This window comes from Hesperophylax consimilis, chromosome 27 (genome assembly GCF_061612785.1).
Source record: "Hesperophylax consimilis isolate HC1 chromosome 27, BYU_Hcon_1.0, whole genome shotgun sequence".
In the NCBI taxonomy this organism is placed as follows: Eukaryota; Metazoa; Arthropoda; class Insecta; order Trichoptera; family Limnephilidae; genus Hesperophylax; species Hesperophylax consimilis.
Genome location: NC_142862.1, coordinates 28,108,442 through 28,125,378, shown reverse-complemented (window position 1 = coordinate 28,125,378; position 16,937 = coordinate 28,108,442). Strand labels below are relative to the sequence as shown.

The window sequence follows — 16,937 nt, the reverse complement described above, 5'->3', positions numbered from 1 at the left end:
CTTTACCACACATTTTTTACTAAATACTAAATAAATTCTTCCAGAACAAATGTTATTTTGGTTTCTTTTACGTATTTTGTAAAAAACTACAAATTCCAAAGCAAACCACCACGACACCTTTTGTCTGTTTTTATTTATTTTTTAAAAATGAAGGAGGAATGAATGTTACACTTACACCGTAAAAACAAAAATTTTAAAACAATGAAATGTAATATGGTGCTTTATTTTTGGGGTATTATACCGTGTTTCGCTACCTGCTTCTTTAGTAATCTACCCCTAATGAGGATGCCAAAGCCTCACTAGCTCCAGACGGTTGGGAGCAGTTGGGACTCTTGTGCAGTTTCACATCATTTTTTTTTTAAATCCACACATCTTAGTGGTACAATTTCTTTATGTAACAAAGACCCTCCACGCAGCATCCCCAAAGTTGACCAAGGCCCAAAGGAAATAATCTCCCTCTGGGAAATAACGTTTTATTGAAAAAAAACAAACAAAATAAAAAACATCCATTATTTAATAATTTAATTTCATTACAGCATCTAACTAGACTATATTATGTACTAACTAAATTCAATTACAAAGTTTATAACAATTTCCATTTGCATTATATTTCAATCAAAGTACATTATTATGTTCTTATGTAAAATACATTTCACTACATTCACTCTTACTTATTTACAAGTTATGACTATAAAAATAATTATTTACTTAGAATATAAAAATATTAATGGAGGTGGTTAAAAGCGCAGTCTTGAAAAGACCCGGATTAAACAATAGAGATAACACAAACACTGGCGTACACATTCACTTGTACATCAATCACTCCATTAAATTACAATATTGAGGAAATCATAGATTTTGAAATGTTACCTCGTCAAACAATTAAAATAAATGTTTAAGTTCGAAATTCAAATGTGAGATGAAAAAAATGCTTCAAATCTTTCGTTAATAAATTTCGTTCACATATTGCTGTATTTGTGACGAAACATCGAAAGTCGTTGAGTCACGTTGTGCCATGTCACCAAATCACACATCCTCACGTCTTCATAAAATTCTATTTTCTTGTATGGTCAGAAACTGGATGTAAACAGTTTTAGAAAGAGAGAACAACAAGCTTTATCTTTGCATTTAAAAGTTTACATTAAGGAACTTTTGTGCTGTACTCACGTGAATTTTTTTTTAAATTCGGTCCTCATCTTCAGAGGCACAGACATTGATAATATTTAAGAATTTAAAAAAAATATTTAAGACTTTTTTAAGTTTTTGTTTTTTTTTTCCATTATTTCTGGCTTTCACCCTTCAAGGGTGTTCTTAGCCATCATGTAATATTATGGAGAAATGAAAGGGGAATTTAAATATTAATTTTATTTAAATAGGCAAATTTCAAAATTATAATGAAAATTGGAGTCGAGTTCAGACTTAGAAGGGATGAGATGTTGAATGGAGGGGAGGCAATTTTAGATAAGGCTTGATAGAAGAGAGGATATTTGTTTAGAGAGGGACAACCAAAAAATATGTGATCTAAAGTTCCCACTTCTAGACCACAGAATGTACAATCTGGGGAGTCAACAACGTGAATTTTAAAAAGATGGGAAGGAACGGAACAATGTCCGATCCTCATTCGAATGAGTGAAGAAATTTCTTTTTTGGAAAAATGAGGGAATTTCTGAAACCACGGTTTTGATGGAATAGTCCTTTGTATTGAGGCATAGCAGGCTCCCTTGGATTGACTAGCAATGTGCCAATACTCCGACCAAACATTGCGGGATCTATCTTTGATGATGGAAAAAAATGTCAGATAGGGGAATGTGGTTTACGAGGGTAACAACAGGGATGGACGCTCCTTGTTTTGCCAAGGCATCCGCAATATCATTACCCATGATACCACCAACATGTCCAGGAATCCAAATCAGAGTTACAGTTTTACCAGAGCTTTGAATGGAGGCTATCATCTCTCGAATAAGGCATACAAACTTTTTTAATTAATTAATCAAATTATAAATAATTTCTTATAATTAACTACCTAAAAATTTTTTCAATGGTTACTAAAAAATGACAATATTTAACCATTTCCTACAACACACCTCGGTACTTCTTCACATTAAGGCGATGCACTACGTTGTAATGCAAAATCATGTGTTTTTGGTTTGAAAATTTGGTCGCCTAAAAATGTTTCACATTATTTATTTATTTATTTTATTTATTAAAAGTATACAATACAGAATATAGTATATTATATAAAGCATTGTACTCCCAGGAGTTAATAAACTCATTGCGGGAATGATACACATTACATGAAACATATACATAGCTGTATGTATTAAATGGACATATGATGGGACATACACAATATTATTATTTCAGATAGTCATTAATAAGATGAAGTTTGAGCATGTTAGTTTGGGTCTTTTTACATTGACTTGCACATTTGATCTCGTTGGGTAGTTGATTATATTTTGTGTGAGCTATGTATTCTAGGGATCTTAGTCTGCATGCTTTATTTAATACTGCAAGTATAATACATCTTGGCCTTTGAAATAATCGAGAATTTTTTAGATAAGTCTTTTTATAAGCCCAGAAAAAAATCATGTATAAGGCCAATGAAAACTGCTTTAAAGTTCAAAATCTCCTACTTACGAACCCTATTTCGGTTATGATTTTATTGTATAATGTGGAAAATTAAGTCATTCATAAAATGATCGGAAAAAAATTTAATATTAACACCTGAACATCCACAAAATAAAATAAAAGGCATTTTTTGGCCATGTTTTTTTCTTGCATAAATCAAAACAGGCGGATGGTGTTAGGCGGGAATTTAAACCTTATCGCCATCTACGTAAGGGGTGTTATTGATAGGGGCCGATTTAAAATATTACACGACGTAGTGCATCGCTTTAACAACTTTTGTATAAAATATTTAAAAATAACAGATAAGTATGGTATGAGTTCAAAACGAAGACAATATTTTAAAATTTAAATAAATGTTGACAGACTTAGATGTTTCTATGTATTCATTTGTTAAAAAAACATTGCAAATAGTCAAATTCAAAACTTTCTATAAATAATAATAATTGTAGTATCTTAAAAATTTGTATTTATAATATTTTAAGCCTGCAAAATACATAAAAACTAAAACCTAAAAATACGATATTGCATTTGATATATGCATTACACACAAAAAGCTACAACTTTTAAAATCACCTTTAATAATACAAAACTAATTTCAACTTCACTTTTTAAAACAGAACAGTCTTTGCATACATAACCAAACATTTCATCGTCCTGTATTTTTTATAACACTATACATAATTGTTTAAATATAGTTCACAAGATGTGGAACTTTTACTGTCCATAGAATGGTGGATTCCTATTAAGGGTGTAGGTTGAAAGAGGTATTCCTTTGGAACCGTAGATCGGATCGGGAGCATTCTCGTAGTCTACGTCGTAATAAATGCCAGATTGATTCTGAAAAATAAACAAATGTTCATATTAGTTTTGTTATACACCAAGAGAAAATTTTCACATAACAGATACGCAAGACCAGGGTCAACCCCGTGCAGGTGCAATTGTTGTCGCTGACTTGCCAAGGCGACAAGCAGCTCAAGACACAACCTAAGACCTAAATATCCTAGCCAAGGAATTACGGTTATTAAATTTGTCTGTGACGCTTTGATATTGGTAGCCATTAGCCATACTGGATGCTTTCTTATTGCTGTCGAAAAGGTTACCAAAGTTTTGAAGTGCTTATTCGGCAAAAATTGGGTAAAAACTTAAATGAAGACAACAAGCGTGGTGGCCTCAGAGCAAATCATCATTAAAGGCTGTGTGACGAATCAAATTTCGTCACAAATAAATTTGAATGTTAAACTGAATGTGTCCCACAGTGTGCGCCCAAAGACAAAGAAAGTGTTGACAGACGGGGGTTGTAAAGAAAGAAGTGAGAAGTGCGGGGTAGAACGACAGGTCCTACGAGCTCAGGAACGAGGACAGTCACCATCAAGGCGGGAGACAGAGGAGACCGAGACAGGAGTGGTGGTGAAGTCCGCGTTCCCCGCCCAGCGGTGTGATGCTGGGCGGTGGATGAAGAAGTTACAGTCGAGTTAGAGAAAGTGATTTTCAAGATATGTTACCCTCCGCCCGGCGACATAATGCTGGGCGTGAGGTGAAGAAAGTGCGATGACCAGATGCAGCCGGGAGGCGAAGAAAGTGCGGTGACCAGACGCGGCCGGGAGGCGAAGAAAGCGCGGGGACCAGACGCGGCCGGGGGGCCTGAGTTGCAGAACTGCAGAAGCTGCCACCTAGGACTTAGGCCTTACTATGGCCAACGCACAGAATCAACTCAGCGACAACAGTGAAGTTACAGTGAACAATGACGATGTGAATAGTGGAGAAGCAACCCGAACCATATGACAACTAGTGAAGTTATAGATGTAAGTAGATCTAAGTACAGTAGATCTAAGTAATATAATTTAGATTTAGTATTAAGACTTGACAGACCCAATTAAAATCGAGACTCATAATTAATAGAAGTTCTTAATTAAATTCACCTCCCTAGTCCCCACACGAGCGACCCAAATTGATAAGAAGGCAAAACATACGACTTTAGAGGTACCTAAGTATAAAACAGCAATGTATTTGAGTATTATTCCGAGCTAGTTAGGGGGGAGATGTAAACGTGATTTGTTACAGCTCATAGAGGTGGCCAAGAACCATAAGTATGGAGGAAGATCGTTGATACACAGAAGTTACTAGACATGTCAATAGACGTTTCGATTCAAAATACTAGTCTCTTACGAGAACACATCTCATCGAACTTAGGTGGTGCAACTATACAACAAATGAATTGATCGTGTAATTAATCAATTAATTTATTGTGTATATCGAATACAAGTTATCGATTAAATACTTACAGCCATACTGTTGACGGTGTTAGAGCGCGACTTGGGGCGCGGCACGTGGAAGCCCCGTGCTCCCAGCAGGTCCGTCCTGTCGGGTGCCCGGCTGTCAGACTCCGAGCTGCTGGACTCGGCCTGTTGGCTGTTCAGCCCTGAAACAATAACCAACAACAATAACTTCTTGAGTTATCTTCTTATTGCTAAAGATCGTAACCCCACTCCAATTAATAGCTCTGATGAACCCCTGCTGAAATCTGTGTTGCATCTTGATCTTCCTTTATTTCGTCTGCCTTCCACATCGCCACTGACCAAGAGCTTCTCCGGGTTAAAGTTCTCAAGTTGTGTGTAAAGCATTTTAGGATACGTTGTAGGCAGACAGTAATATAATGCCTGTCTTAAATGCTAAGATCCTCCAGAACGGTTCACCTGGTTGTCCGTGGTATCCTGAGTATGTTAATGAGGAGGTCTATAAACTTGCATCAATGCACATGCCCTACGTGAGGCGCAGGACAGAACTCTAAAAGCCGATGTCCACTAACATGCTAATTTATATAATTTACTGGGTTGACGACCGATGGCTGCCTTTCACCTGGATGGAGGAATTTCCCAAGATTGCTAAAGCTTTGATCAAGTTTAACGAAGGGCAACGGAATTTGGAACAAATTTTATTTTATCTGACGTTAAACGAAGGTTAACCTCATCAGCTGTAGTGGTGGTATGATGTACTTTTACTAAATAAAGCATAATTTTAGTTAATATAAAGCTGTTGATTATATTCAGTCGATAAATATGGTACATTACTGACGCGTTGTCACTTCTTAACGCCTTGGAAAGTCTGACGAGGTAGCCCGATGGCTGCTAAAGTCAGCATAATTTTCGGCACAGTACGGAGCTACGACCATAGTCTGACTCCTAAATTGCTCTTGAATTTACGAAATTTAACTTTAGTACAGCGCGAAATTGGTGAATTTTGTGTTAAACATATTGCATGGTTGAATACTTACATGTCCCCGAAAGAGCGGAGAAGGCGGAATGCCCCAGGCCGGAGAGAGTGTTTGCGCGGGAAGTCATAGTAGCGTTGGTGTTCATCTTGCTCTGGTTGTTGAGGTGCATCGTGGAGCCGCCCATATGCAGGCCAAGTCTAAAACATAAATACCAGTTATCAAACAGACCGTCCTTCTTGAGTCGTTGCCTCATTGGCTGAGGATTGTGACCTCCATTCCAATTGTCTTGATGAACAAGGCTTAAAACTTAAATTACTTAAAATGTCTACAAAATGTGTGTAGAAGTGCTGTTATGTCTTGTCAAGTGGATATTAATTCCTAGCTGGGCAGTTGTGCGTGGTGTATTACTCTGTAAGTATTGTTTTTGTTATCTACTGTGTTATTAATAGGAATTTTTTGAGTCATAGTTTTTTTTTGGAGTCCCCCAAGGTTCTACCTTAGGACCGACCATAATTTGCAATGTATTCAGTAGGCTAGGTTTCATAAAAATCTGGGTAGGCTTTGTCAAAAAACTTTAAAATGTTTTGAAGGAACAGTAAATTATCATTATTTATACATTCGATATGGAAAAAAAATAACTTGGTGTAGTCTCGATAAATTACAACAAAATGACGACAAAGCACTAAATTATTATTTAGCATTCTACATGTTACTGTACACAAGAAACCATGAAATTGCAAAAATGCAAATAATATTGATGACTTGTTACCTTGGCCTCGGGACGGGCGGTAATGTGCCAGCCGGCAGAGTTGGATAGGCGCCATACATGGCCGACGGAGGCCTGGCTCCAGGGTGTCCTGGGAGAGGCTCGGGCTGCTGACAGATAACAACAATGTTAAACATAATTCATCAAACAGACCCATTGACCAATATCTAGATAAGGCACACCAATTGAAAAATTTCCTCAAAGTCTGTGGATAATCAATGATTTTTCATTTTTGAAAACATATAAAAGAAAGATTTTTATCAAAATCAATTATTATACAATAATCAATAAATTAAATCTACGAAATTGGTAAACAGAATGAGGATTGAGATGATTTAAGATGTTTACGGCTGAAAGTATTACAGTGGTTTATGTTTGGGGTATATTATTTTTTAGACATCTGCCCTGATGATGGGCATTGTAATGCTATCCGAAATATTGGCTAAAGAAGGAGGTAGCGCAACACGGCATAATACCCCAAAAATAATCCACTATAAGAATGAGGATAATATTGAGATTGTTTATTAAACACAAAATTTATGCAGTTAGAAATAAATTTTAGGTTTTTTGACGGACTTACTGATTAAAAATTTAATCTGTTATCAGAACACTGTAAAAAAATTAAGCTATTTACCAGATGTAAAGACCCGCACTTTAGTCAATAGAAAAAAAAATCAAACAACTAATTTTGGTTGTCTGTGCGTGGTTGTTTGTCCCTGTTAGATCTGGTTCAATGACCTCAAATTTGCTTTGAATTAAAATGTCATTTTCAAAATCTAAACTGCTTATGTGAAGGATTCAGAAAAGCTATAATGTAGGTAGGTACCTATAAAATAATATTTTAACAAAACGTTATTTCAATTGCCTTTTCAATTTTAAATGTCTTTGTTCAAAATTAGAATTACAATGTGGCTAGATTTTTCACCAGTCTGCACTAGTATATAATAATAAAAAGGAGTTATGTCATTTTTGTTACATAACCTCACATCTGAATCTAATATAATTTATTTATTTATTTAGACGCCGTAAAAGACTTTTACAATATACATGATTTATGTTTACAGTGGTTCACAGGAGCGAAACAGTATTATGTTAAACAGAATAATTACTGAGAAATTATGTTGAAAATTAAACAAAAATAACATCTGGTATACATAGGTACATTAGCATTTTTATTTTCAATCCGTACAGTAGTTTAGTATTGAGGTTATTGTTACCTTCAATATTGAATTTGGTTGAATTTGCTGAGAACTAAGAGTTAGCTCTATTGAATCAGGGCTGTCAGTAAGACATCTCATAACAATTTTGGGAAAAATTATAGTTTTGATGAAGTATATAAAATTAAATTAAAATTAAATAATAAATAGTTTCCGAAATTTTCGTTTTTCCATAAAAAAAATTCACAGAAAGAATAATTTAATTAACAAACTGTGTAAACAGTCATAAGAATGAAATATTTCTATTAGGGTCAATACATAGGGGCTTAGGTTCACAGGGGCCTAGCTACAAAAACTGGTGTTTTGAGTTAAGCATGGTTTCGGTAATGATATAATCATAGTTAGTAGTGACACAAATCTCTATCTCGTACATACAGCTGTTTAAGACATACAGTTGGGCATATGTCTATCTCAAAACTGTGTTTTTGTAGATAGGTCCCTGTAATCCTAAGTCTCCGATTATAGAACATAGTCTTACCGCATAATGATTAGCTTGAGCCATTACGTCTGCCAGTTGAGCCCATCGCATTCTCTCCTCCAAGGAAACCTAACAAATTATAATAACAAGCATTTGAATAACAGTTTTTTAACCTTTCATCTGGTGGCATAATTTTACAAAGCTAACAGGCGATGTAGGTACAATTGTACCTCCACATAGATATTTTGCACAAAAATTCCCGTGAAAGACGAGGGTTTTTTTATATAAAGAAAAAATAATGCATAATGTCCATAATTTTGTTTTAATTTAACAGCTTGGAAGGCGAATGGCGGCATAAGTTCATTGTATTTACTGAAAACATGAATATGTTTTTTTAATAAAAATATTTTTTCATTGAATTATAGAATATTATGCTACTTATAAACAAGACAAAATTTCCATGAGCTGAGTCGTGAATTATGGGAATGGAACGAAGCAACCGAAAAAACAGCGCGACACGCCAATTGCGTTTGTTTTGTTCCTCTCCCGTAATTCGTGGCTCGGCTCGTAGAAATTTTGACCTGTTTATACGCACCTTTGGTATACACAACCGACATTACATTGTTCAATAAAATATTTTTTACCCTTTTTAAATTAAATAATACAATTATAATTTAAATCTATGAAGGTTCCATTGTACCTATACCAAGTTTTATGGTGTAAAAAAAAATTATATATAGAAAAAAATATGGTATATTTATGCAATATTTATTTTATTTTATTAATAATTATCCCTGCGAAATTATAAATCCGCCTTTTATGGGTGGCAAAACAACTTGACCCCATAACTCGGGAACAGGTAAAGATTTTTTTCCTTTTGGCGTGCAGCCTACCAAATCTTACCCAAAAATGTAGAGATGTCACAAAAAGACGTTACAATATGAAAACACAAAAGTTACAATTGTACCCACACCGCCGGACAAGGGTTAAGTATATATAATATTTTTGTCGTCGTAATCGTGAATAATTTACAGATGGGAAACATTTCTTAAAATAGTTTTTATTGATTGTATTTTATACCACTAATCTTCTCGGAATTATTATCTAATTGCAGATAATCTGAATGTATATCATCTTCATATTAATAATCTGTATAATCTTTATGAGCTTAATCTGTGTGTGAATTTAGCCTCGATAAATAATATTAAATTCCGTAAGTAAAAACATAAACTTTAAGGCGCACAGTTTACACCCGCTGTACAAGCGGTTCCCTACAGAGCATTGGACCATCCCATTATATATATTTAGAAAACATACTTGATAGGGTGGATGTCCCATGTTTGGAGCCTTGACTCCTCCGGTCATATAGCCGAAAACTGGTGAACCCATCCCGGCAGCACTCTTCTGTTCTCTATTCCACCGGCGACTGAAATTGCAAACATTTAACAGTTAATTGAAATTAAGACAAGGGGAAGTCATTGTATACATCAGTGGCGGTCGGTGACTTTTTGTAGAAGGGATGCTGGACATCAAATGTTTATACTCGTACTTACTACGTACTTGATATCAAATATGCACATCTAGACGCTAGCCCACGAACAAGATACAATTAGGTACCGTCTAAAATTATCTCCATAAATCCGCAAATTTTTTCTTCAAATGGCCGAGACACAATTTTTTTTCGCATTAATGATTCAATTATACAACCCCACAATTCACGTTGGCGAAGTATCCATCTCATTTTGAATATTAATTTTTATTTTTTTAAATTATGATCAAGACGGCCGGCGTGGTCTAGTGGTATACGCTTTTGACTACAGATCCGACGGTCGCGGGTTCGAACCCGGCGTGCGCAAATAAATTTTATTTGATTAATTTGTGTTATTTCACAATTAATTCATTTAAAATAATATATAGTATATTTGCGGCACGTTCCAGAGTGGAAGATACTCTCAGTATCGCCCTGGTGTAAGACCACCATTCAGAATTGAAACGTTGCTTGAAATGGCTTTAGCCGTGTTTGGTGACCAGATCTGAATAGCCAGGTACTTCCCCACCTTCCTCTTCCCCATCTCCCTCCCCTCCCCAATACCCTCAGCCTCACAACATACCCCAATTGGGGATGCCATAGTCTCACTGGCTCCAGACGGGAGCAGTTGGGACTCTTGTGCGGTATTACTGTAAAAAAAAAAAAAAAAAAAAGTAAATCGCAGGTTAATGATAATATTCAATAAGAATTTGACTTCAGTATTCAAACTCAAAGCAAAACTGTCAAATCAGCGCGCACAAACAATCCAATGGATTAGTAATAGAGTATACGATTCTGTGCATTATTCATATTAGCATTAAAGACGGTTTTTTGTACGTTGGATGCTGTCATTAATATCATATAAAGTTGACAAAGATATTGGCTTGCGGGTCTCAGTGCGCATGCGCGGAAAAAACGTACGTTCTAGCATTTGGAATACGGTTTACAGATCTCTTCCACACCATAGTATTATTGCTTGTATACGTGTGTTTTACACGTTTCACAGTATTTGAGAATGTATGTGTATTTAGACTCGCCCGCGCACTTGTATCGTGTCGTTCGTTGTGCTTACACAAAAACGGGGCGATATTATGCACGATGTCTTATAATAATAATATTTGAATGATTTTTTATGGCGCCGTTTTTGTTAAAGAAATCACTTTAAGGTCACTGTAGAAATATTAAAATATTTAAATTGCAGTATTGCTGTTTACGGCTAGAAGTCCAAATCTTATTACTTATCCACAGCATGTATGGAAGGACCACGCCTGGCATACATGAGATTTATGGAGAGTTATTTCTAACTCCTCATAATCTAAAATTTGCCAGACAGATACAGATATGTATCTAGATGTAGGCTTCTGTAACAAAAAATGCTTGTTACTCACTTGTGTGTTTATTGATCACAAAAACTAACAGAATACACAACACAAATAATAATTCAACGTTAGCTGTCTGAGGTGTTGTCAAGGGATGCCGCTCCGCACCACATCTCTCCCCTCCTTTTAAAATCAACACCCCACAGATTTAAAAAATCACCCCATGCCCTTTTCCCACCCTTAAAACAGAATTATGATACTTCCTGATGAAATATCGCACGTAGGATGTTCAAAAGAAAAAAGGAAAATTACTGTCTTCCCGGTCTTACTAAAGCCCGGGCATCGATGGGGACTTAAAGCTAGTAAATAAATATATATCGTAAATATGTTGATAAGAAAAAATAAAGATAATAATGTGAATAATATACCTCCACATGACCAGGCAGGCCAGTGTGATCAGAATGACGAGGAGCGCGGCCAGACTTGCTCCCACGGCAACACCGACTACCTCCCCATCCACTTCGCACTGCGACCCGTAGTAGGCTCCCGTGCAACTGTCCAACAAACACAAGACATCCATTTCATTTGTGAACATATTAAATAGAACCAATGATGTCACCACACATATAGACGTGTTGTACAGCTCTCAAAGTGGCAAGCAAAAGAAACACTAATTGTTGTGCTTTCGATTTCATAGTTTTAGTACTAAACTACGTCACACACGTCCAATAAGGTCATGTGCTGTCTCTAACTAATTGCATAAAGAGTGTTAAAATGCCCTCGTGTGTGTTGAGAAAGTGTTTTTGCATTACATGGCAAAGATTAGAAAAAATCAAAGAATAACACTTTATTCTTTTTTGTTGTTTGTTTTTGGGGTGTTATGCCGTGTTGCGCTTACTCCTTCTTCAGCCGACGTTTCGGACAGCGTTGCAGTGTCCATCATCAGAGCAGATCCGGTAGATCCGAAGATGTGTGATCAACCGGATCTGCCCTGATGATGGACACTGCAACGCTGTCCGAAACGTCGGCTAAAGAAGGAGTTAGCGCAACACGGCATAACACCCCAAAAACAAACAACAAAAATGCTTTTGGCCGTGAAAATCTAAAAACTTACCCAACACTTTATTCGTAAATACACGCAAATTATTTATTATTATAAAAAATACAATTACAGTGGTGCCTCACACAACGAACTTAATTCGTTCCAGGAGCAAGTTCGTTATGCGAAAAGTTCGTTATGTGAAACGCGTTTTCCCATAACAATACATGTTAAAAAAAATAATTCGTTCTGTAGCATAAAATATGGTAAGATGACATAAAAAAAAGATAATTTTTTTGTTATTATTTTTATTTAGATACATTAAAAACATAATGAAAAAAACACACATTTTTTAATTTTAAGAAATAATCGAAACCCGAACCCCGAATAAATAACCCGTTTCATCGGCATTGAACACTTGTTGTGGGCAGTATCCTTCATCCATAATAAATTTTTGAAAATTAATAGAGAACTTTTCTGCTTCTTTTTTATCAGCACTGCCAGCCTCACCATGCATATTAACGCTGTGGATTCCATACCTTTTCTTAAATCTAAAAAACCACCCCCTGCTGGCTTTGAAATCTTCTTTATTATCTTGATTGCTGCTACTTCCAGGGATGTTTTTCTTTAGATCTTCATAAATTATCTTGGCCTTGTAACAGATAATATCTTGGGTTGTTACGTCACCTTTCACCTGCCTGTCCTTAATCCAAATCGCTAATAGCCTCTCCATTTCCTCGTGGATTGAAGATCTATGTTTTTCATTAAATAGTTTTGATACTCCTTTGGCTACTTTGGCTGATTTTATTGCATCCTTGTTTGTCAAAATGGTGAAAATGGTGGTCTTGTTGAGGCCAAACTCTTTGACGAGGTCACACTGTTTTACCCCACATTCACTCCTTCTAATTATTTCCTGTTTCATTTCAAGAGAAATCACCTTCCTGCTTTTTTTAGAACCCATCATATAAAAAAAATGTTGAGTTTATCTTAAAAGGACGACTGCCGTGATACGTGTGCGATTTAATTCGTAATGAAGAACGATTGCTGCGATACGTGCGTAAGTTAAGCGTACTACGCAGTGACTAACGAGTCTAACGACTGCCTGCGCGGGAGGATGCAATTAATCGGCAGTGATCGTAGAAGATCGGGCGACTTCGTTGTGTGAAGCGAAGTTCGTTGTATGAATCGTGAAATGAACGAAAAGGAAGTTCGTTGTGTGCAGCATTCGCTGTGCGAGGCGTTCGTTGTGTGAGGCACCACTGTATTTAGTTTCATGAAGGTTTTTGGCGCCATTTGAAAAAGTGAGATAGAGAATGTAGCAACAAATAAATATAAGAAGAGATAAGTTTCACACAGAATTCGGTATTCGTCTTAGTGTAGGCGAGTAAGCGAGGAAGCTTATCTCTTCATCTCACTCACACCCTTGATGTAGAATGGACATTATATTCGATGCAACTTTTAAATACAAAAACACCACTCGGTCCTATCATTTTTTTCGTTCATACATACATATTCTTAGTATATATCTATCTTTGTCACTCAAGAACAACATTTGAATTAAGAATTTACTGGAAACATAAGAGTATTTTTTCTTGCCATATTTTGTCTTAATTTTGTGAGATAATAACAAGTCTGTGTGTGTTGTAACGACATTGGATAGAACACTTTTAAATATTTTATGATTAATTATGTAGCGAGACCCCTTCTATCCAGATCTAGTCTTGTAACTTACGAGCAGACGGGTTGGCCACCTCTGTAGGAGCAGGTGCCCCTGTTGCTGCAGTGCGAGGGAGGACAAGTGTGGCAGTTCCTGCCCGCCCGGTTTACTTGGTCGGACCAGGCGTCGCGTGCCTCTTCTGGACAGGCGCATCTGAAATACAAAAGCAATAATTATGATTTTGATTAAGGCGAAGTTTAATGAATTAGTGTACATTATGAATACCAAAAAATATGCTTTAGATAAATTGAAGGTTTTCCTATCGTTCCGCTTGAGTACAATACAAATAAAATAATAAATTAGTCAATAAAAAATATAAAAGTAATCTACCAAAAAAAATTTTTTTTCAATAGAAATGTATGAACGCATAAAGGAAACAACTTTTAAAAAATACAGTATTATAGCTAAGATTATCTGTGACAGTTTCATTTGATCAAGTTTTTTGCTTTCTTATAAAATTATTTACAAAATAAATAAAAACCAGTTTTGTGCTTGAATTCAAACGTTTCTAGACTCCGTTTTTCAAGCGATTTTAATGACTATTACCTACAATATAAGGTATACCAAGAATATACACATTTTTGGCTTGTACCTTCCTCTTAACACTTATAAAAATCTTAATAAGTGACAAAAAGGTTTTTAAAAATGTATGTAAATTAGCAAATTTCTTTTGATAGTGTACTGATGTAATTATTAACACAAATATTGTGTTAAGTTTGCAGTGGTATACATTGTGCTTTTTAAACTATTTAACACCGCCATCATAATAAGTGACCATATTAAATATTATGATGACAAATTTATACATCAACGCAAAAAACTATTTTGAGAAGCATTATTTACGATACAATTTTCTCTAACAGGGGTAACATATTTGTTAAAGACAATGGACGTCTACTCATAGGTCAATGGATGAATTAAATATATATTTTTAATGAAGACTTAAAAACACGTCAGTTGTGAACAATTCATCAGATAATATCATTAAATATTCTCACAGAACAACTGACTTTACACCAATGTGTAGATACATACTTAAAAAACCAAAATAGGCCTCGCACATAACCAAAATGATAATATATTTGAAGAATAGATTTATGTAGATGTGTACTATAATATCCTTGATATTGGTGTAAGAGCTTACCCATAGATGGCACTAGATTAGTCTATTAGGCTACCCATAGATGTCGTTAGTTGTCTATTGCTGAGTATTGTAGAGACCGAGTGTTTGATAAATAAGATGGGAACCTCCAGGGGTCCATATTATTAACCAGAGCCCATTATCAATCAAGTGTTTTGTTGTTTATTTAATTAGAGAGTTTGCGAGAAAATCCAGAGATACAACAGATACTAACTTGAACGATCCCCACACGTTGGTGCAGGTGGCCAAATCGTGGCAGTCGTTTAGTTCCGGTGATGAACACTCATCCAAATCTGCAAAAGAAAACAACACGCTTTAATACCATTCATCATCACATCAATATTTAGTAGTCCAAGTATGCAAGGCATTGACTCCTCCGCCAGCCTTCAAAGCAGCCAATTACCTCCTTTCAATGTTGGTACACTGTCTCAAGGTATGAAAGAGACAATCGAGTACGAATCAGACAGCAAGATAGTAGGAATGCTGATAAAAGAGTACGCAATAGCGTACATTACAATAGCGACACAATAGTGTCTCATGATCTCTATTAACCTACCGTCTGAGCAAGTAACTTCTTATAGTCTTACGAATTATACCAGTTACACTACCCAAAATAATTACTATTCTCTACCTATCAATAGTAAATTTAGTTTGGCTGATTGCAATATCGAAAGATGAACAATCACCACATCTATAAGATCCTTTATCATTTCAATCAGGGCTGACCCCGAGCCAAACGATGCCTGGCGCTATTAAAACCCTCAAAGGCGCTGTGTGGTATTTTCTTGGCAAGTCTACTCTAATTGTGCTAGAGTATCCTTAGGTTATTTGGACAAGTTGCTCGCCAAACTGAGAACTCAAACCTGGAGAAACTCATGGTCACTGGCAAAGTGGAAGAGAGAAGAAGCAGAGGAAGATCACCGGTACGTTGGAGTTATCAAATATCACAGGCGTCCGTAGAGTCAGTGTTCACAGCTCTCTAAGCAGGGCAGGACTGTCAGAAGTCGAGGAGCCTTTATCGCCAGGGAAATTGAAATGAGTGCTAGGTGGTATGATCCTCAACAATGAGGAGACGACTAAAGAAGAATTGTGTCAATGCCAATCTGAGAAACTGGTTTTGATAGTGTCCAGCGATTCGTGGCTTCTCTGCTAGTCTCCAAAATAACCATCTTCTACAGTGCCTGTGCAGTGGTAGTGAGTGTTGTATATTTACCCTGTAATGGCGACACACTTCCCCTAGGTTGGTCCACCCAGAGAGCGGACTGTCCCACATTGTTGGATCTCCTCTGAATAACTCCCAGAAGATGTCTGGTGATGTCTGCTCCGGCCTTGGCTTCTCCGCCCGTTTGCGAAGCCACTTCCTCTAACTGCAAAAATAAATCAACTCTCTTTAAGAAAAACAACAAAAAAAAGCCACTTTGGGTTCGCGAACAAGAAGAAAATCCGGACTTATAAAGTGGAAGAGCCTGAAAATATTTTATTAATATATGTACACAATAGAGGGTTAACATTAAAAAGAAAAAACAAAAATAAATACCAATCGTCCAATAACGATCTACAACAATATGTAAACGTAAATCAAGAACTATGCAAAACAACAACAACAAAAAACCAAGAGACAATAAGGTTTTAAGTCAAGTGAAGTCAATTAGAACAACAGATTCAAGAAGTTTTGTAATGTTCTGGGGGCTCTTGCTAAATACGTCAGGAATCTTGCCACTACGGTGGAAGATAAATTACAGTCAACACATGCCCACAAGAGTGAAATTGGTTAGTTGGAAAGGAATATGGAAAGTTTCAGGGAGTGTTAATAGACTGTGATTGATATTGAGGGTTATTATTAATTTTGATAATAAAATTGATATTATTTTTATTTAATGTTTCTAATTTGAAATATTCTAGGCGTTTCTTACAGTCAGTAAGCAATTTAATTATTAGTTCAGACAATATAGA

The 16,937-nt window shown here is 36.0% G+C and overlaps 1 protein-coding gene across 1 annotated transcript in view; it reads right to left on the bottom strand.

Moving 5' to 3' along the window:
• Positions 1–1,338: 1,338 nt before the first annotated feature.
• pwn (calcium-binding EGF-like domain-containing protein pawn) overlaps positions 1,339–16,937 on the bottom strand; it is a 250,346-nt gene continuing 234,747 nt past the window's right edge. Inside the window, exons 13-22 of the mRNA XM_089647752.1 lie at positions 16,198–16,351; positions 15,199–15,277; positions 13,859–13,996; positions 11,516–11,641; positions 9,558–9,666; positions 8,301–8,369; positions 6,609–6,715; positions 5,900–6,036; positions 4,911–5,047; positions 1,339–3,465 (exon numbers count right to left, since the gene is read on the bottom strand). Of these exons, the coding sequence (XP_089503878.1) occupies positions 3,343–3,465; positions 4,911–5,047; positions 5,900–6,036; positions 6,609–6,715; positions 8,301–8,369; positions 9,558–9,666; positions 11,516–11,641; positions 13,859–13,996; positions 15,199–15,277; positions 16,198–16,351 (1,179 nt within the window). The 3' untranslated portion in view covers positions 1,339–3,342. The remainder of the gene's footprint in view (positions 3,466–4,910; positions 5,048–5,899; positions 6,037–6,608; positions 6,716–8,300; positions 8,370–9,557; positions 9,667–11,515; positions 11,642–13,858; positions 13,997–15,198; positions 15,278–16,197; positions 16,352–16,937) is intronic.